At 47.9% G+C, this 22,679-nt stretch overlaps 1 protein-coding gene across 1 annotated transcript in view; it reads right to left on the minus strand.

Moving 5' to 3' along the window:
* Positions 1-15,772: 15,772 nt before the first annotated feature.
* MCM3AP (minichromosome maintenance complex component 3 associated protein) overlaps positions 15,773-22,679 on the minus strand; it is a 109,594-nt gene continuing 102,687 nt past the window's right edge. Inside the window, exon 28 of the mRNA XM_063931836.1 lies at positions 15,773-16,935. Within this exon, the coding sequence (XP_063787906.1) occupies positions 16,587-16,935 (349 nt within the window). The 3' untranslated portion in view covers positions 15,773-16,586. The remainder of the gene's footprint in view (positions 16,936-22,679) is intronic.

A 22,679-nucleotide genomic window follows, 5' to 3' on the forward strand; every position in this document is an offset into this window, starting at 1 on the left:
CGCCATCATGTCCACCTGTGGCCTTTCCCAACGATTTACAATCAGCTTGAAGACTTCTGGATGTCCCCACTCTCCCGGGTGGAGGTCGTGCCTGCTGAGGAAGTCTGCTTCCCATTGTAAATGGCCCTCATTTCCAGAATATTTAGGTGTAGGGAAGTCTCCTGACTCGACCACTGTCCTTGGAAGTTTCTTCCCTGAGTAACTGCCCCCCAACCTCGGAGGCTTGTATCCGTGGTCACCAGGACCCAGTCCTGTATGCCGAATCTGCGGCCCTCGAGAAGGTGAGCACTCTGCAGCCACCACAGCAGAGACACCCTGGCCCTCGGGGACAGGGTGATCAACCGGTGCATCTGAAGATGCGATCCGGACCACTTCTCTAACAGATCCCACTGAAAGATCCTTGCATGGAACCTGCCGAAGGGAATTGCTTTGTAAGAAGCTACCATCTTTCCCAGGACTCGCGTGCAGTGATGCACCGACACCTGTTTTGGTTTCAGGAGGTCCCTGACCAGAGATGATAATTTCTGGGCCTTCTCCTCCGGGAGAAACACCTTCCTCTGTTCTGTGTCCAGAATCATGCCCAAGAACAGCAAACGCGTCGTAGGGATCAGCTGCGACTTTGGGATATTCAGAATCCAGCCGTGCTGTAGTAGCACTTCCCGAGATAGTGCTACGCTGACTAACAACTGCTCCTTGGACCTCGCCTTTATAAGGAGATCGTCCAAGTACGGGCTAATTATAACTCCCTTCTTTCGAAGGAGTATCATCATTTCGGCCATTACCTTGGTAAACACCCTCGGTGCCGTGGACAGACCAAACGGCAACGTCTGGAATTGGTAATGACAGTCCTGTACCACAAACCTGAGGTACTCCTGGTGAGGTGGGTAAATGGGGATATGTAGGTAAGCATCCATGATGTCCAGCGACACCATAAAATCCCCCTCTTCCAGGCTTGCAATCACCGCCCTGAGCGATTCCATTTTGAACTTGAACTTCCTTATATAAGTGTTCAAGGATTTCAAATTTAGAATGGGTCTCACCGAACCGTCTGGTTTCGGTACCACAAACATTGTGGAATAGTAACCCCGTCCCTGTTGAAGGAGGGGAACTTTGATTATCACCTGCTGAAGGTACAGCTTGTGAATTGCCGCCAGTACTACCTCCCTTTCTCTGGGAGCAGCTGGCAAGGCAGATTTGAGGTAACGGTGAGGGGGAGTCGCCTCGAACTCCAGCTTGTATCCCTGAGAAACCACTTGTAGAACCCAGAGATCCACCTGTGAGCGAACCCACTGGTCACTGACGTTCCGAAGACGCGTCCCCACCGCACCTGGCTCCACCTGTGGAGCCCCAGCGTCATGTGGTGGACTTAGTGGAAGCAGGGGAGGATGCAGCTTTTTCCCTCTACCCCTGCCTCTGGGCAAAAAGGATGCGCCTCTGGCCTGCTTGCCTTTCTGAGGCCGAAAGGACTGTACCTGATAATACGGTGCTTTCTTTGGCTGCGAGGAAACCTGAGGTAAAAAAGTCGACTTCCCAGCTGTTGCTGTGGATACGAGGTCCGAGAGACCGTCCCCAAACAATTCCTCAGCCTTATAAAGCAAAACCTCCATGTGCCTTTTAGAATCAGCATCACCTGTCCACTGCCGAGTCCATAATACTCTCCTGGCAGAAATGGACATTGCATTAATGCTAGATGCCAGCCGGCAAATGTCCCTCTGTGCATCCCTCATATATAAGACGACATCTGTTATATGCTCTATGGTTAGCAAAATAGTATCCCTGTCAAGGGAATCAATGTTATCTGACAGGGTATCGGACCAAGCTGCTGCAGCACTACACATCCATGCTGAAGCAATTGCAGGTCTCAGTATAGTACCTGAGTGTGTATACACAGACTTCAGGATAGCCTCCAGCTTTCTATCTGCAGGCTCCTTTAAGGCGGCCGTATTCTGAGACGGCAGTGCCACCTTTTTTGATAAGCGTGTGAGCGCTTTGTCCACCCTAGGGGATGTTTCCCAACGTAACCTGTCCTTTGACGGGAAAGGGTACGCCATCGGTAACCTCTTAGAAATCACTAATTTCTTATCTGGGGAACCCCACGCTTCTTCACACAATTCATTTAACTCATCAGACGGGGGAAAATTCACTGGCTGCTTTTTCTCCCCAAACATAATACCCTTTTTTGTGGTCACCGGGTTAATATCAGAAAGGTGCAACACATTTTTCATTGCCGTAATCATGTATCGGATGGCCCTTGTGGACTGTACATTTGTCTCATCCTCGTCTACACTGGAGTCAGACTCCGTGTCGACTAGTGATCAGCACCGGAAATTTTTCGGGTTTTGTGTTTTGGTTTTGGGTTCGGTTCCGCGGCCGTGTTTTGGGTTCAAACGCGTTTTGGCAAAACCTCACCCAATTTTTTTTGTCGGATTCAGGTGTGTTTTGGATTCGGGTGTTTTTTTCAAAAAACCCTAAAAAACAGCTTAAATCATAGAATTTGGGGGTCATTTTGATCCCAAAGTATTATTAACCTCAATAACCATAATTTCCACTCATTTTCAGTCTATTCTGAACACCTCACACCTCACAATATTATTTTTAGTCTTAAAATTTGCACCGAGGTCGCTGGATGACTAAGCTCAGCGACCCAAGTGGCCGACACAAACACCTGGCCCATCTAGGAGTGGCACTGCAGTGTCACGCAGGATGGCCCTTCCAAAAAACACCCCCCAAACAGCACATGACGCAAAGAAAAAAAGAGGCGCAATGAGGTAGCTCTGTGACTAAGATAAGCGACCCAAGTGGCCGACACAAACACCTGGCCCATCTAGGAGTGGCACTGCAGTGTCACGCAGGATGGCCCTTCCAAAAAACACCCCCCAAACAGCACATGACGCAAAGAAAAAAAGAGGCGCAATGAGGTAGCTGTGTGACTAAGATAAGCGACCCAAGTGGCCGACACAAACACCTGGCCCATCTAGGAGTGGCACTGCAGTGTCACGCAGGATGGCCCTTCAAAAACATCTCCCCAAACAGCACATGACGCAAAGAAAAATGAAAGAAAAAAGAGGTGCAAGATGGAATTGTCCTTGGGCCCTCCCACCCACCCTTATGTTGTATAAACAGGACATGCACACTTTAACCAACCCATCATTTCAGTGACAGGGTCTGCCACACGACTGTGACTGAAATGACGGGTTGGTTTGGACCCCCACCAAAAAAGAAGCAATTAATCTCTCCTTGCACAAACTGGCTCTACAGAGGCAAGATGTCCACCTCATCATCATCCTCCGATATATCACCGTGTACATCCCCCTCCTCACAGATTATCAATTCGTCCCCACTGGAATCCGCCATCTCAGCTCCCTGTGTACTTTGTGGAGGCAATTGCTGCTGGTGAATGTCTCCACGGAGGAATTGATTATAATTCATTTTAATGAACATCATCTTCTCCACATTTTCTGGATGTAACCTCGTACGCCGATTGCTGACAAGGTGAGCGGCGGCACTAAACACTCTTTCGGAGTACACACTTGTGGGAGGGCAACTTAGGTAGAATAAAGCCAGTTTGTGCAAGGGCCTCCAAATTGCCTCTTTTTCCTGCCAGTATAAGTACGGACTGTCTTACGTGCCTACTTGGATGCGGTCACTCATATAATCCTCCACCATTCTTTCAATGGGGAGAGAATCATATGCAGTGACAGTAGACAACATGTCCGTAATCGTTGTCAGGTCCTTCAGTCCGGACCAGATGTCAGCATCAGCAGTCGCTCCAGACTGCCCTGCATCACCGCCAGTGGGTGGGCTCGGAATTCTGAGCCTTTTCCTCGCACCCCCAGTTGCGGGAGAATGTGAAAGAGGAGATGTTGACAGGTCGCGTTCCGCTTGACTTGACAATTTTGTCACCAGCAGTTCTTTGAACCCCAGCAGACTTGTGTCTGCCGGAAAGAGAGATCCAAGGTAGGTTTTAAATCTAGGATCGAGCACGGTGGCCAAAATGTAGTGCTCTGATTTCAACAGATTGACCACCCGTGAATCCTTGTTAAGCGAATTAAGGGCTCCATCCACAAGTCCCACATGCCTAGCGGAATCGCTCTGTGTTAGCTCCTCCTTCAATGTCTCCAGCTTCTTCTGCAAAAGCCTGATGAGGGGAATGACCTGACTCAGGCTGGCAGTGTCTGAACTGACTTCACGTGTGGCAAGTTCAAAAGGTTGCAGAACCTTGCACAACGTTGAAATCATTCTCCACTGCGCTTGAGACAGGTGCATTCCACCTCCTATATCGTGCTCAGTTGTATAGGCTTGAATGGCCTTTTGCTGCTTCTCCAACCTCTGAAGCATATAGAGGGTTGAATTCCACCTCGTTACCACTTCTTGCTTCAGATGATGGCAGGGCAGGTTCAGGCGTTTTTGGTGGTGCTCCAGTCTTCTGTACTTGGTGCCTGTACGCCGAAAGTGTCCCGCAATTCTTCTGGCCACCGACAGCATCTCTTGCACGCCCCTGTCGTTTTTTAAATAATTCTGCACCACCAAATTCAAGGTATGTGCAAAACATGGGACGTGCTGGAATTTGCCCAGATTTAATGCACACACAATATTGCTGGCGTTGTCCGATGCCACAAATCCATAGGAGAGTCCAATTGGGGTAAACCATTCCGCGATGATCTTCCTCAGTTGCCGTAAGAGGTTTTCAGCTGTGTGCGTATTCTGGAAAGCGGTGATACAAAGCGTAGCCTGCCTAGGAAAGAGTTGGCATTTGCGAGATGCTGCTACTGGTGCCGCCGCTGCTGTTCTTGCGGCGGGAGTCCATACATCTACCCAGTGGGCTGTCACAGTCATATAGTCCTGAGCCTGCCCTGCTCCACTTGTCCACATGTCCGTGGTTAAGTGGACATTGGGTACAACTGCATTTTTTAGGACACTGGTGAGTCTTTTTCTGAGGTCTGTGTACATTTTCGGTATCGCCTGCCTAGAGAAATGGAACCTAAATGGTATTTGGTACCGGGGACACAGTACCTCCAACAAGTCTCTAGTTGGCTCTGCAGTAATGATGGATACCGGAACCACGTTTCTCACCGCCCAGGATGCCAAGGCCTCAGTTATCCGCTTTGCAGCAGGATGACTGCTGTGATATTTCATCTTCCTCGCAAAGGACTGTTGGACAGTCAATTGCTTGGTGGAAGTAGTAAAAGTGGTCTTACGACTTCCCCTCTGGGATGACCATCGACTCCCAGCAGCAACAACAGCAGCGCCAGCAGCAGTAGGCGTTACACGCAAGGATGCATCGGAGGAATCCCAGGCAGGAGAGGACTCGTCAGAATTGCCAGTGACATGGCCTGCAGGACTATTGGCATTCCTGGGGAAGGAGGAAATTGACACTGAGGGAGTTGGTGGGGTGGTTTGCGTTAGCTTGGTTACAAGAGGAAGGGATTTACTGGTCAGTGGACTGCTTCCGCTGTCGCCCAAAGTTTTTGAACTTGTCACTGACTTATGATGAATGCGCTGCAGGTGACGTATAAGGGAGGATGTTCCGAGGTGGTTAACGTCCTTACCCCTACTTATTACAGCTTGACAAAGGCAACACACGGCTTGACAAATGTTGTCCGCATTTCTGTTGAAATACTTCCACACCGAAGAGCTGATTTTTTTGGTATTTTCACCAGGCATGTCAATGGCCATATTCCTCCCACGGACAACAGGTGTCTCCCCGGGTGCCTGACTTAAACAAACCACCTCACCATCAGAATCCTCCTGGTCAATTTCCTCCCCAGCGCCAGCAACACCCATATCCTCCTCATCCTGGTGTACTTCAACACTGACATCTTCAATCTGACTATCAGGAACTGGACTGCGGGTGCTCCTTCCAGCACTTGCAGGGGGCGTGCAAATGGTGGAAGGCGCATGCTCTTCACGTCCAGTGTTGGGAAGGTCAGGCATCGCAAACGACACAATTGGACTCTCCTTGTGGATTTGTGATTTCGAAGAACGCACAGTTCTTTGCTGTGCTTTTGCCAGCTTGAGTCTTTTCATTTTTCTAGCGAGAGGCTGAGTGCTTCCATCCTCATGTGAAGCTGAACCACTAGCCATGAACATAGGCCAGGGCCTCAGCCGTTCCTTGCCACTCCGTGTGGTAAATGGCATATTGGCAAGTTTACGCTTCTCCTCCAACAATTTTATTTTAGATTTTTGAGTCCTTTTTTTTACTGATATTTGGTGTTTTGGATTTTACATGCTCTGTACTATGACATTGGGCATCGGCCTTGGCAGACGACGTTGATGGCATTTCATCGTCTCGGCCATGACTAGTGGCAGGAGCTTCAGCACGAGGTGCAAGTCGATCTTGATCTTTCCCTATTTTTGGAACCTCAACATTTTTGTTCTCCATATTTTAATAGGCACAACTAAAAGGCACCTCAGGTAAACAATGGAGATGGATGGATTGGATACTAGTATACTTATGGATGACGAGCGACTGCTGACACAGAGGTAGCTACAGCCGTGGACTACCGTACTGCGTCTGCTGCTAGTATAGACTGGATGATAATGATATAAAAAATATATATATATCACTACTGCAGGACAGGTATATATTATATAATGACGGACCTGCTGGACACTGTCAGCACTGCAGACTCCTAAAGTAAACTACTAGTATGAAGAAGACAGAAAAAAAAAAAAACACCACAGGTAGGTATACAATTATGGATGGACGAGCGACTGCCGACACAGAGGTAGCTACAGCCGTGGACTACCGTACTGCGTCTGCTGCTAGTATAGACTGGATGATAATGATATAAAAAATATATATATATCACTACTGCAGGACAGGTATATATTATATAATTACGGACCTGCTGGACACTGTCAGCACTGCAGACTCCTAAAGTAAACTACTAGTATGAAGAAGATAGAAAAAAAAAAAACCCACCACAGGTAGGTATACAATTATGGATGGACGAGCGACTGCCGACACAGAGGTAGCTACAGCCGTGGACTACCGTACTGCGTCTGCTGCTAGTATAGACTGGATGATAATGATATAAAAAATATATATATATCACTACTGCAGGACAGGTATATATTATATAATGACGGACCTGCTGGACACGGTCAGCACTGCAGACTCCTAAAGTAAACTACTAGTATGAAGAAGATAGAAAAAAAAAAAAACACCACAGGTAGGTATACAATTATGGATGGACGAGCGACTGCCGACACAGAGGTAGCTACAGCCGTGGACTACCGTACTGCGTCTGCTGCTAGTATAGACTGGATGATAATGATATAAAAAATATATATATATCACTACTGCAGGACAGGTATATATTATATAATGACGGACCTGCTGGACACTGTCAGCAGAATGCGTTTATAGAATAAAAACACCACACGACGAGTGTTTAACTTTTTCAGGCAGACAATCACAATATACTGGTGGTCAGTGGTCACTGGTCAGTCACACTGGCAGTGGCACTCTGGCAGCAAAAGTGTGCACTGTTAAATATGTACTCCTGCTATAACTGCTCCCCAGTCTCCTCCACAATTAAGCTGTGTGAGCAGTGAGCACTCAGCACAGTCAGATATACATAGATGATGCAGCACACTGAGGCTGAGCACAGATATGGTATGTGACTGTGTATCGTTTTTTTTCAGGCAGAGAACGGATTATATTAAATAATAAAATTAAATAAAACTGCACTGGTGGTCAGTCACTAGTATAACTATCAGCAAAACTCTGCACTCTCTGAGTACTCCTCCTAATGCTCCAGTAAATCAAGTGTCTCACTCTCTATCTATTCTAAACGGAGAGGACGCCAGCCACGTCCTCTCCCTATCAATCTCAATGCACGTGTGAAAATGGCGGCGACGCGCGGCTCCTTATATAGAATCCGAGTCTCGCGATAGAATCCGAGCCTCGCGAGAATCCGACAGCGGGATGATGACGTTCGGGCGCGCTCGGGTTAACCGAGCAAGGCGGGAGGATCCGTGTCGCTCGGACCCGTGTAAAAAAAGGTGAAGTTCGGGCGGGTTCGGATTCCGAGGAACCGAACCCGCTCATCACTAGTGTCGACATCTGTGTCTGCCATCTGAGGTTGCCGGCGTTTTTGAGCCCCTGATGGCCTCTGAGACGCCTGGGCAGGCGCGGGCAGAGAAGCCGGCTGTCCCAAAGCTGTTACATCATCGAACCTTTTATGCAAGGAGTTGACACTGTCGGTTAATACCTTCCACATATCCACCCACTCTGGTGTCGGCCCCGCAGGGGGCGACATCACACTTATCGGCTCCTGCTCCGCCTCCACGTAAGCCTCCTCATCAAACATGTCGACACAGCCGTACCGACACACCGCACACACACAGGGAATGCTCTGACTGAGGACAGGACCCCACAAAGTCCTTTGGGGAGACAGAGAGTATGCCAGCACACACCACAGCGCTATATAAAACAGGGATGTACACTATACTGAGTGATTTTTCCCCTATAGCTGCTTATTATACACAGTTTGCGCTTAAATTTATGTGCCCCCCCTCTCTTTTTTACCCTTGAAGTCTGGAAACTGTAGGGGAGAAACTGGGGAGCGTCCTTCCAGCGGAGCTGTGAAGAGAAAATGGCGCTGGTGTGCTGAGGAAGATAGCCCCGCCCCCTCCGCGGCGGGCTTCTCCCGCATTTTTAAATAGTTAATGGCGGGGGTTATTGCACATATACAGTTTATTAGACTGTATTATGTGCCTTTTTGCCAATAAGGTAATCTAATTGCTGCAGTGCTGTGCGCTACCTTAATGAAGACAGGAGTCTTCAGCCGCCGGTTTTCAACTTTCTCTTCAGTCTTCTGGCTCTGCGAGGGGGACGGCGGCGCGGCTCCGGACGATCGAGGTCGGGCCCTGTGTTCGATCCCTCTGGAGTTAATGGTGTCCAGTAGCCTTAGAAGCACAAGCTAGCTGCAAGCAGGTAGGTTTGCTTCTCTCCCCTCAGTCCCACGTAGCAGTGAGTCTGTTGCCAGCAGATCTCACTGAAAATAAAAAACCTAACAAATACTTTCTTTTCTAGGAAGCTTAGGAGAGCCCCTAGTGTGCATCCAGCACTGGCCGGGCACAGATTCTAACTGAGCTCTGGAGGAGGGGCATAGAGGGAGGAGCCAGTGCACACCAGATATAGTACCTAATCTTTCTTTTAAGAGTGCCCAGTCTCCTGCAGAGCCCGTCTATTCCCCATGGTCCTTACGGAGTACCCAGCATCCACTAGGACGTCAGAGAAACTTGTTTAACCACCTTCTGACGCTTGAACCTATCTGGTTTCTTAGGAGGGACGGGTGGCTCAGGATCATCCTTAATCTGTAGAATCAACTTAATAGCCTCCAAAAGATCAGGAACATCCACATGTGAGCTACCCTCCCCATCAGCAGTATCTGCGTCAGAATCTGTGGGGTCAGTGTAAGCGCCATCTTCATCAGACGAGGTATCAGTGACAGCAGTGGATTGTGAGGAGGTAAGAGCTCGCTTAGAGGACCCCTTGGTCTTAGGCGAGCGAGTGTCAGACTTTTTAGTAGTCAAGGACTGGTTCAATTTCTTCAATTGAGCAGACAAGTTATCTGCCCACTGCAAACAAATAGAGGGATAAGTAAAGTGAATAGGCGCCTAGATAGAAGTGAGATAAAACAAGGGTACATCAATACATTCCTTTCAATTTGGTCAGTGCCTCTTCATAGGTTCATTCCCCTTTTTTGCCAGATGAAGATTCTCACCATATAGGAGAAAAACCAAAGTCACATCATGTGTAATACAGTGAATTTAATAAACTACCATACACGTGATAAAAACAAGCAAAGACAATTTTAAAAATATATACGAGTCCCCCAGTTCCGGTATGGATAGTTCAAACAGTACAATTACCAGAGTTCGTGGAGAACTGGTGTGAAGCAGCTCTCAAACAGGTGTGTTGGTAAGTTATCTGCCCACGGCGGGTTAGCCGCGGGGACCACATACGGTTGAACCAGCATAGGAGGTCCCATAGGGGGCGTTAGTTTAGTAACTAGCGTATTCAGAAGTGTGGAGAAAGTAGCCCACGGCGGGTCATTATGGACCCCCGTTGCCACAGTTCCACTGGAGGGAAAGGAGCCCCCAGAACCAGAGCCCGCAGCTGCTATATTCTCCATATAGGGATCTGTGGCTTCAGCAACACCGGCAGTGTGTTCAGCCCCAGAACTGTTACCTTCAGAAGCAGACATGATATAACTTGCAGTATCAGGTAACACAGTACAATTATCAGCAGCACAATACCTCTTACCCAAACCCCTGCGCAGTGTAGTCAGCACAATCAGGGACACAGGAGAAAAATACAAATTAGAGTATATCTTGTGGATATCCTATATTGTTATAAACCTGACGCACCAAGTTCCCTCAGGTTATAGAATTTAGGGATAGCAAGTTGAGTGAGAGACACACGAAATGGAAATCACCCAGCAAGCTAATGCACACACATATAATCACAGTTATACAATGCAGAGGTTATTACCAACAATAATACTGCACTGGACTAGCTTATATATATATAGCCAATACTGCACAGTAAGAACTGGATGTATATCACAGGGTACTGGTACCAGAGAACCCTGACTAAATGCACTCTTTCTTAACTATCACTGTCTAAATGACATGTAGAATACTTAAGTGTCTTGTAAAGTCACAGTGCTGACTACCAGGCGGCTTTACAAAGGAGGATTTGCCCAAGCAGTCCCAGGAACAGTGTAGCTGAGAGAAATGGCGCCCGAACACTGGTAGGGAGTGAGGGAGAGACAGATATGCAGCTCCAAGGCGGGAACATTTACTGGAAAGGGCACCCTGGGGCTGGGGGAGGGGCTCCAGGTTTAAGCCTTATTCCCTCTGCTGGCAAAACCACCTGGTACTGCGGGCTACAAATAAAAAGGTTTAAAGAGAAAACCTGACCTGCACCCATGCCCTTGTGATCTAGTGGGATCGCCTGTACTGCCACAGTGTCCACCGCCAGCACGCGCGGCCCGCCTCCCACCGGCTGCACCGGATCGCGATACAGCACGGGTCCCGCGAGCGGGACCTCCTCACCACCTCCCGAAGGATGGCCACGCTATCCCGGAAAGCCCCAGTGGTGTGTGCCTGACCAGAAGAAAACCGAAGCCTCCCTCTGTAGTTACCCGGCAACCAGGGCGCGGGAGTGTACAGCGCCGCTGGGGAGAGATGGAGCTGCAGCAGTGAATGTCTCCTGACATCTACACACTGCTGCTGCCCTTGAAGTCTTCACTTTTCTTCATAAAAAAGCTCTTCTTAGGGCTGCCTGGAGCAGCCCCTCTGTTATGTGCCTGCTACAAAACTGAGCGCCTGTGCTGGGAGGCGGGGTTATAGAGGAGGTGGCGCTATGCATCTTGGGAACAGTCAAAGCTTTTGAGCCTGTTGGTGCCTCGGATCAAGATCCTACTCTACACCCCAATGTCTATCCTTGTGGAGCCCAGTGTACCCCGCAGTAGAAATTATTATTCGGTGTGTAAGTAGTGAAGGGACTGCAGTCACGATCTTGTCTCTACTCCTTAGAAGCTGCGTGCAATTCTGCGGGCTTACACCATCTTTAGACAGCATTTAGCTACCGGGGCCGAGTTCATGAATGCATCACATTCCGGAGCTTGGTAAATTTGGTTAGACGTAGCTCCTATAGAAACCTATAGGGGCTGCTTTTGTGAGCAAACATGGGAGACTGCAGCAGATATGTGTGATATCTACTTTGGTTACCAGCTATTTACATTCGGGGTAGTATTTGTAGATATGCCCCCCAACATGTTGTGGCCACACCCCCTCCAGGGAAGGGGCCCTGGGAAGTTGAGATACCGGGGTCCAAGATTTCTGTTGGCAACCCTACCCTATTGTCGGCAGCTACATTGTTGTTCATAGGCTGTATGTATTTCTGCAAACGCATTGTGCTTCAACGCAATCGTATTTTGAGTGACAGGAACCAATAGCTTAGGGGAGGAAACATGGCTTTTTTTTTTTTTTTTTTTTTACAGGTGGGTCTCTGATGTTAGCGATGACAACTTCCAACCTCTTGCATATGTGCAATTTTGGATTACTTTGGTAGAATAGTGTTTGACACGCCCCTCCAGCGGTGCACACCCTAATAAAATGTGCTACAGCCGCCGGTGGAATACCCGCACCACCTTCGTGCACTGTGTGATCACCCACAACTGCTTGTTACATTATTACACTCTTGTGAATACCTGCACACCTTTATTCCACCTGAGTACATGCATTACCTTATTACACCCTGCAGGGCATCTCTTATTACAATTTGGCAAGTACCAGTACCAGCTTATTACACTTTGGTGAGTGCCTGCTCCACTTTATTATACTTCTCTGAGTATACATACCACTTTATTACACCCAGAGGAACGCCTGTACTACCTTATTACACCCTTATTTGTACCTATACCCCTTATTACACCTTGGTGGATACTTGCACTCCCTTTATTCCAGCTTTTACATTTCTCAATGTATGTAATGGACCACCTATATTTTTATTCTTTTTATTACGCATTGTTTCTCTTTGGTTTGCTTATTAGTGGAAGGGGACAGCAGATTACCTAGAACATCTATTATATATGATTTATATCATACCTCCCAACTGTCCCGATTTTGTCGTTTTTCACGGTCTGTCCCACCCACAGGTAGCATTGTTCCGCAGTAGGGTGGGGTAGTTGGGAGAACCATCCTGTCTCTCGATGCTCTGAGTAGAGCATCTATTCCCCCTCAGAGAGGGTCAAGGGGCATAGCCAGCAGCTCACTGAGCTCTGTCCATGGCCCCATAGTGACAAACACACTTACCTTACCAAGAGGTCACGCCTCCAACTTCAGAAGCGTGTTACTGTTCCTTCTACCCTGTCCCAAAAGTTTGGAGTAATATGTACAGTATAAGATCAACTGATTCTAGATATATTCCCTTATATTTGGGCAGATGTCATAGAAATTCATCTCTGATAGTAATATACAATTGACAAGCATGCAGATATTAAATTCAATGGCATATCAATACTTACAATACTGTTAGGTGAAATCATACAAAAGCTTGCTCCTTTTCTGAAACGTAGGCAGTGGGGGTTACATTATCGTGTGCGGTGAGCTCACTCAGTGACTGTGTATGGGACTTGTAGTTCTACTCTTTATTACATAGCACCAGGACAAATAGAAGGGTATGATATTTTCGGGCACCAGATTACAAAATCTGATACTGTATTTTAATAGGGTCTAGCCGAATTTTTTTTAATGTAATTTACCAGGGCGTAGCAGAAATAATGCAGGTGTGTGACGACCATTTACAGGGCATGTCTCAGCCCCTCTCTGAGATCCTGTACGCGGAAACCATGACAACAGCATCTCAGATCCCGTGGGCATTCAGCAACTGAGATTAGATATTGTCAATTCTCGAGCTGGGATCTGTGAGACTGCCGGGGAGGGGCATCTAAATAGATTTCCAGACAGCTAACGCATTAGGTAGCTAAACCATGTCATATTCTGACCGTATTGACCAACTGGGTATATGAAAGACCCCTGCTGATCCAGGTATTGTTACAGCTGATATATACATGTAGTGTTTTTTTTGTTTCGTTGTCAAAATATAAGCTATCAGTTATGGTTTTTTATTTAAGTGAAGGGCTGCAACATCCTGGCCCGGATTACCACAAGGCAGTGTAGACGGCCACATGGGGCCCAGCTGCTCCTAAGGGACCTGCTTGTCATCCATCAGAGACATTTCTTGCAGGCCGTCTCCCTCAAGCAATTGGTGAAGGAGCCCACTCGCAAAGATACCATTTTAGACTTGATACAAATGGTGACAGAGAATCAATTGTAAATGTAGCTGAGAACCTAGGATCCAGTGATCATCAAGCAGTACGGCAGGCATTCCCAACCACGGACCTCAAGGCACACCAACAGCGCAGGTTTTAGTGATATCCAGGCTTCAGCACAGATGGTTAAATCAAAATAACTGAGGTACTAATGAAGTCACTTGTGTTCAAGCCTGGATATCAATAAAACCTGCACTGTTAGTGTGTCTTGAGGACCGAGGTTGGGAAACACTGCAGTATGCTTTAGTATAAAGTCAGGGTCCAACTCATGCCATAATAAATGAAGGTGTTGGATTTAAGAAGGATGAGACGGGGAGACATGTTATACCCCTTTCAGATTGACAATAGCCTGGAGCTTCCCAGGTGCGACCCGGCTTGAGACCCCTTCAGACTTGTGGCCCAACCCGGCATATTGTCAGGTTGGTGATGTCACCGCTGACGCTACTGGAGGCAGTGCTTGGAGATAATCATCTCCAAGCACTGCCTCCTCCTATGCAGAGAACGGGTGCCGGGTCACCTTGACCAGGCTTACCCGTTCACACTGTACCGCATCCCGGGTCGATTCCGGATTCAACCCAGGTCGAGACCTGGGATGAAATGCCGGGACACACGACTCGGGATATTCTTTCAGGACCCTTTCACACTGAGCAAATTCCCGGGTTGATGCGCGTTCATGTGCAATAACCCGGGGAATATTTGTCAGTGTGAAAGGGGTATTAGTGATTCAGTGGCAGATAGGAAGAACTTGGAAGGAGTGCAGTAGAGGTGGGAAAAAATGAAAATTACAATACTAATGGCAACAGACCTTTGTATCAAAATGGTTAGGAAAAGCACCAGGAAAAGGAAGCCAGTGTGGTTTACGAAAAAAGTTAACAGCTAGTGTGAAAACAAAAAAGTTGGCTTTTAGGAAATATAAGCAGACTCAAAACAATGAGAACAAGAAGTGTATCATGCCAGAAGGATGGAGGTAATACGGTAATGAGACGTACAAAGGCATACGGAGCGATTAGTCGGTAATGCGCATGCGCAATGTCCGCAGTGCGACTGCGCCAAGTAAATTTGCTATGCAGTTAGCTAATTTACTCACGGCATTACGAGTTTTTTTCTTCGTTCTGGTGATCGGAATGTGATTTACAGGAAGTGGGTGTTTCTGGGCGTAAACTGGCCGTTTTATGGGTGTGTGCGAAGAAACGCTACCGTTTCTGGGAAAAACGCGGGAGTGGCCGGAGAAACGGGGGAGTGTTTGGGCAAACGCTTGGTGTGTTTGTGACGTCAAACCAGGAACGACAAGCACTGAACCGTTCGCAATTTTGATAAGCTAAGATTCACTCCCAGTAGGCGGCAGCTTAGGGTGTGCAAAGCTGCTAAAAGCAGCTTGCGAGCGAACAACTCGGAAGGAGGGCCAGAGAGCGGGTCTGATTGAGGGAAATAAGGCAATAGCAGATACAGTAATCTAAATAATTATTTTTGCTCAGTATTCACTACAGAAGAAGGAAAAAAGCCGCAGTTAAGTTGGTAGGACATTCACAAAAATGAGGTAGATAAAAGCATATTTACAGAGGAGAAGGTCCTAAAAGAACTCTTAAAATTGACAGTGGAGAAATAAATGGGGCCAGATGGGATACATCCAAGGATACTAAAAGAGCTTAAAGGGGTTCATAATCATCATCATCATCATCTCTCTCCCCCCGATTCCTTTTAGCATGTCTATTTTAAACCTGCAAATCCATGTAATATTAATTCAAAACAATTTATTGTTTATAAAATATTTGTATTTAATATTTGTGTACAATATTCATAATGTTGTTTTGTTATATTTATACAATCTACTGTATTTGGGTGATTGAGCACTGGTGTTTATTTCTATTGAGGACTTCAAGTAGAGACTTTCAGACGTTAAGGTACATGACAGAATACAGAGAGTAGAAGTCTTTATTATTATTATTATATAAAATAAAGCATATATATTTTTAAAAAGAATATTTTCATTAGCAGCCACGTCTAAGAATTGCCCAGCTAAGAAGAAAGGCATCCCACACTGCCCATCATACTTTTATGTTGCATGTTGTTTAGTCCTAATTGTTGTAGTAACCATATTTAAATTACATATCCGTTTTACTGTAAATCTATACACCCCTTAAAAACATATATATGTTAAAATGTCCCTAATTGTGGCTGTTAGTTTAACAAAAACATTATTGCATTGAAATATATCAGAAATACGCCAGCAGGGTATGCGCAGAAAGTCTCTTAGTTCGCATCCTATATATCACTAAAGGTATTGGAGTACTGGAGTATACCTTAACTTTCCAGCTACAACCTGCTTGAATACGCAGACTCATCTACTGAGTAGCGCAGCCTTCATATGATGCAGTTTACTCTTAGTATTTATATTTGTCTGGGATGCGTGCTTGCAGACTCTTTCAAATTGTGTTAGAATATATTCTTTGAAAAAAACGTTTTGCATGCCTAACTGTTCATTTTGCCTGTATGCCTCTTCTTGCTTCAGAAAATGAACAAAAACACTTGATTCAAAACAAAATCTGGTTGAAACATGAAAAAATATAAATTCAAATACAAAAACGGACGTTACAAACAATGCAATATACAGTTGTTATACTGCCGTCCATCCTTTCCATTCATATTTACCATAATACAGCACTGCTGCACTGCAGTGCATCATTTAGTCCAGTGTGGTCACAACGCAATATGGTTGGCGTGGACCTTACACTATTTGTTGGGCTTGCTTGGCTCCCCTTCTCGTGCCACTTCCAGTAGTGTACTGAGGTGCAAACTAAGAGCAATGTCTTCCTGCTGGTATGCTCTTAAATTCATCTGTAGGTTCCGTATGCTCTCTTGTAAAGAGGTGGTGTCAGAGTTTGAGAGTACAGCGCCGTCTGCTAGAGGTTCTGGCATGGTAGGGGAGCAGAAACCATTGAACACAGAAGACTGCTGCAGGGAGGGAACAATGGCACTTTCTAGAGAACTCTGTAGAGATGGGAAGGCAAGGTATAGCGGCAGGCTGAGAGACGCATTCAGAGGTTCCTCTTCAAGCAGATGCTGCAGTCTTTCATTGTACCTGCAAATCAACATTAAAGTATTAATTTCAGACTTATCTATTTTACATGCGATGATTGGAATCAGAAAATAGGATTTTGGTTACCTACCGGTAAAATTATTTTCTCGTAGTCCGTAGAGGATGCTGGGGTCCATATTAGTACCATGGGGTATAGACGGGTCCACCAGTAGCCATTGGCACTTTAAGAGTTTAATAGTGTGGGCTGGCTCCTTCCTCTATGCTCCTCCTACCAGACTCAGTCTAGAAACTGTGCCCGAGGAGACGACAAACTTCGAGAGAAGGAATTACACAGACAGTGGCGAGATTCATACCAGCTCACACAACATGCAAATCCGGCCAACATGCCGGAAAATCTCAGCAACAGCTGAAAATCGTAAATAACGCAGAACTTACCTAGGAATCAGGCAGAACTGAACTATAAAACCAAAGCAGGAAAACACAGTGCTGGGCGGCCGCCCAGCATCCTCTACGGACTACGAGAAAAGGATTTACCGGTAGGTAATCAAAATCCTATTTTCTCTTACATCCTAGAGGATGCTGGGGTCCGTATTAGTTCCATGGGGATGTACCAAAGCTCCCAGTACGGGAGGGAGAGCGCGGAGGCTCCTGCAACACTGCTTGACCAAACTTGAGGTCATCAGAGGCCAGAGTATCGAACTTGTAAAAGTTGTTCGACCCAGACCAAGTAGCTGCTCGGCAGAGTTGTACCGCCGAGACACCCCGGGCAGCCGCCCAGGATGAACAGACTTTACGAGTAGAGTGGGCTTTTACAGATTTCGGACACGGCAATCCTGCCGTGAAATAGGCATGCTGGATAGTGAACCTGATCAAGCGCGAAATCGACTGCTTAGAAGGAGGACATTCAATTTTCTTGTGATCATAGAGGACAAACAGAGAGTCACTGCTCCTATAACGAGCCGACCTCTTCATGTAAATCTTCAAAGTCCTCACTACATCCAAGGCCTTTGCAGTAATTGAGGAGTCAGTAACCATTGGCACCACAATAGGCTGGTTGATATGGAAAGCCGACACAACCTTAGGCAGGAACTGTGGATGAGTCCTAAGCTCCGCCCTGTCCTCATGGAAGATCAGATAGGGGCTTTTACAAGATAAAACCCCCAATTCCGACACGCGTCGTGCAGAAGCCAAGGCCAACAAGGTGACCGCCTTCCATGTGAGAAACTCACATCAGCCTCCTGTACAGGCTCGAACTAAGCAGATTGCAGGAACTGCAACACCACATCAAGATCCCATGGTGCCGTAGGCGCCACAAAGGGAGGCTGGATGTGCAGAACCCCTTTCAAAAAGGTCTGAACCTCAGGAAGAACAGCCAATTGTTTTTGGAAGAAGATGGACAAAGCAGATATCTGGACCTTGATGGAGCCCAATCTCAGTCCCACATCCACCCCTGCTTGCAGGAAAAGGAGAAAACGTCCAAGTTGAAACTCCATCGCCTGAAACTTCTTGGCCTCACACCAAGAAACATATTTCTTCCAAATGCGATGGTAATGTTTAGCCATTACCCCCTTCCTGGCCTGTATCAGGGTAGGAATGACCTGACTCAGGATACCTTTCCGAGCTAAGATCTGGCGTTCAACCGCCATGCCGTCAAACGTAGCCGCGGTAAGTCTTAATAAGCGAACGGCCCCTGCAGGAGCAGATCCTCCTGAAGAGGTAAAGGCCATGGCTCTTCCAACAGAAGATCCAGTAGATCCACGTACCAAGCCCTCCTTGACCAGTCCGGAGCAATGAGGATTGCCAGAATCCTTGTTCTTCTCACGAGCTGAAGAACCTTTGGAATCAGAGGAAGTGGAGGGAACACATGCACTGACTTGAACACCCACGGTGTTACCAGTGCGTCCACCGCCACTGCCTGTGGGTCTCTTGACCTGGAACAGTACCTCCTTAGCTTCTTGTTGAGGCGGGAGGCCATCATGTCTATGTGAGGAACCCCCTACCAACCGGTTACCTCCTCGAACACCTCTGGATGGAGGCCCCACTCCCCTGGATGGAGATAGTGTCTGCTGAGGAAGTCTGCTTCCCAGTTGTCTATGCCCGGAATGAAGAATTCTGACATCGCCACCACGTGCCTTTCTGCCCAGATGAGGATTTTTGACACCTCTGACATGGCAGCCCTGCTCTTCGTTTCGCCTTGTCGGTTTATGTAGGCCACGGTGGTCACATTGTCCGAATGTACCTGAACAGCCCGATCCTGTAGAAGGTGTGCTGCTTGCCGAAGGGCGTTGTACATGGCCCTGAGTTCCAGGATGTTTATTGGGAGAACTGATTCTTGAACAGACCATCGTCCCTGAAAGGTTTCCCCCAGAGCGACTGCTCCCCAACCTCTTAAGACTTGCAAATGTGGTTAAAAGGATCCAGTCCTGAATTCCGAACCTTCGCCCTGGCTTTCGGAGACAGGCGCATCATCTTGTGCATGTGTAGGTGAGACCCCGACCAATGGTCCAAGAGGTCCAGCTGAAAAGGTCGAGCATGAAACCTGCCATACTGCAGAGCTTTGTAGGCGGCAACCATCTTCCCTAGAAGGCGTATGCATTGATGAACCGATACCCGGGTAGGCTTTAGGACATCCCGGACCATTGTTTGAATCACCAACGCTTTCTCCACCGGGAGAAATACCCTCTGCACTTCCGTGTCTAGGATCATTCCCAGGAAAGACAGCCGCCTTGTCGTCTCCAGATAAGACTTTGGAAGGTTCAGGATACAACCGTGTTTCCTGAGCAGCTGTGTCGCGACCGCGATGGACCGCAATAACCTTTCCCTGAACGACACCTTGATCAGGAGATCGTCCAGATAAGGAATTATGTTCACCCCCTGTTTGCGGAGAACCATCATCTCCGGTGAAGATCCTCGGTGCAGTGGAGAGGCCAAACGGTAGCGCCTGGAATTGATAGTGATCATCCATCAGTGCAAAACTGAGATATGCCTAATGCGGCGCCCAAATGGGAATGTGGAGGTAAGCATCCTTGATGTCCAGAGACACAAGGAACTCCCCCTCCATCAGTCATGAGATGAAAGCTCTCAGAGATTCCATCTTGAATTTGAACTCCCTGAGATAAGGATTAAAAGACTTTAAGTTTAGAATAGGCCGTACCGAACCATCCGGTTTTGGTACCACAAAAAGGTTTGAATAATAACCCTTGTTCCACTGCTGAAGTGGGACCGGAACAATGACCTCTGACATCACCAATTTTCTGATGTCCTCCAGAAGAACTGTCCTGTCTGCCAGCAGGGCTGGCAAGCCTGGCTTGAAGAAACGGTGAGGCGGGGGAGCTGCTGGAGTCTTGCCCCCACCTGACCCTCCTCAAGGCCTAGCTGTCCACCGTAATGTGGAGGACTTGGGGGCATCGCAAGCGGGATTCTGGGTCTGGAAACCTGCTGGAGCAGGTTTCTTTCCTTTGGCACGACCACCTCTGAAAAAGGTGTTTGAAGGCTTATTCTTTCTAGGCCTCGGGGCCGAAAGGACTGCGACGCGGCTGATGAAAAAAGCTTCTTCGTAGCCGGTGCAGCTGTGGGGAGAAAAGGAGACTTACCCATGGTAGCCGTGGCAATCCACACATCCAGCGCCTCCCCAAAGAGAGCCTGACCTTTGTATGGTAAGGACTCCACACACTTTCTGGATTCCGCGTCCGCAGACCAGTTGAGCAGCCAGAGACCCCTGCAAGCCGAAATGGACATGGAGGAGATCCCCGTAGCCATGGAACCCAGGTCCTTCATGGAATCCATCAGGAACCCTGCAGAATCCTTAATATTACGTAAAAATATATCAACGTCACCTTTATCCAGCGTAGTCGATTCCTCCCGCAGAGTGATTGACCACCTGGCAATAGCTTTAGCAATCCAAGCACAGGCTATAGTAGGCCGCAATATAGCCCCTGAAGCCGTGTAAATGGATTTCAGCATAGCATCCACCTTGTGATCTGCCGGGTCCTTTAACGCGGTAGATCCCGGGACCGGTAACACCACCTGTTTGGACAGCCTGGAGACAGAGGCGTCGACTATCGGTGGGGACTCCCATCTCTTCCTATCTTCCTCTGGGAAGGGAAAAGCCACCAAGACTCTCTTGGGAATCTGGAATCTCTTTTCCGGAGTTTCCCATGCCTTTTCAAAGGCAGCATTTAATTCTTTGGATGCCGGGAAGGTGAGGGAAGACTTCTTATTATCTGTAAAGAAGGCCTCCTCCACCTGTTCCGGAGCGGTGTCCGAAATGTGTAAAACATTCCTAACAGCCTCAATCATCAACTGCACCCCCTTAGCAAGTGATGCTGTTCCCCTCGACACATCCCCGTCTGCAGCGACAGAGTCGGTGTCCGTGTCATCCTGCATAATTGCAAGTGCACGTTTGTGAGAATGTACCGCAGGGGACCCTGAGGAGGCAGTATCAGACCATACAACCATAGAGGACTGGAGGACCTGAGTGTCATGCTCGGTCCTAGCAACTGTATCAGAAATCTGAGAAATAGTTTCCCTTAGAGAGACTAACCATTCTGGCTCTCTAGCTGGGATCTGTGCTAAAACAGAGCAATCCTGATTACATGGAATGAAGTCTTCCTGGGAAGACAAATCCTCTGCAGCATATGAAACATTGTCCCTAGACATGTTTTCACACACCCTCAAACACCCCACAAACACACAGGCAGACAGAGTTTTCCCCCCAAGAATGGCAGAGAGAAAGAGATTGGAGCCAACCCACACACACAGCGCTGTTTAGAGTATAGGGAGACCCTAAACCCGCGCTGACTGTGTCCCTTAATAGGTGACACAGCCTTAACACAGTCTCCCCCCGCCTTCTACAACCCCCTGGTACCGTACAGATAGCTGGAATCATTCAGGAGGGACCTGGCATCCACTGGCAGTGAGCTGCAGGCTGGAAAATGGCGCTGAACGCTGCTGGGTCCGCTCTGAGAAGCTCCGCCCCCTCAATGGCGCTGTCTTCCCGCTTAATGAAGATTATACTGGCCGGAGGAATTTATGCTGGCCTGGATCCACAGACCCCGACAGGCTGCTTGTGGTCAGTGTAGGGCCCAGAGCTGGGCCAGGGCGCCACCCCCAGCGCCGCACCGCAGTACCGATGAGCCTTCCAGGAGCGCAGTTAAGACCGCGCTCTTACCCCCTAGCCGCCTTCTTCACACTGTTCCCCCGCTTGCAAGGGGGGACAGTGACTCACTCGCCATCTTCAGCTCCCTTAAGGGGTGGCGGCTGGCTGCCGGGGCGAGCGTTCCCCTGCGGCGGGGTGCCATCAGACCCCTCTGGAGCTCAACGTCCAGTCAGCGGGGGCAGTGGCTCAAAACCCTGCAGGGCAGACACTGCTCCACCCCCTCAGCCCCACGCTGCAGGGAGGCTGTCGCCAGCAGCCTACCTGTAAAAAAATTAACTCTGAAATAAAGAAAATAAACTTTTCCTAAATGAACTCTGTAGAGCTCCCCTAGCTGTGACCGGCTCCTCCGGGCACATTTTCTAAACTGAGTCTGGTAGGAGGGGCATAGAGGGAGGAGCCAGCCCACACTATTAAACTCTTAAAGTGCCAATAGCTCCTGGTGGACCTGTCTATACCCCATGGTACTAATATGGACCCCAGCATCCTCTAGGAAGTAAGAGAAATATTAAAAGATTTAACGCCTTCGCTGCTAAGCCTATTTGGTCTTTTCTGGGGTTTGGATTTAGGGTATCATCAGAGTCTACTCACATTCAAAACCAGTTGCTTTGTCATGACACACGGAACCAGG

Source organism: Pseudophryne corroboree, chromosome 6 (assembly GCF_028390025.1).
Source record: "Pseudophryne corroboree isolate aPseCor3 chromosome 6, aPseCor3.hap2, whole genome shotgun sequence".
Taxonomy (NCBI): Eukaryota; Metazoa; Chordata; class Amphibia; order Anura; family Myobatrachidae; genus Pseudophryne; species Pseudophryne corroboree.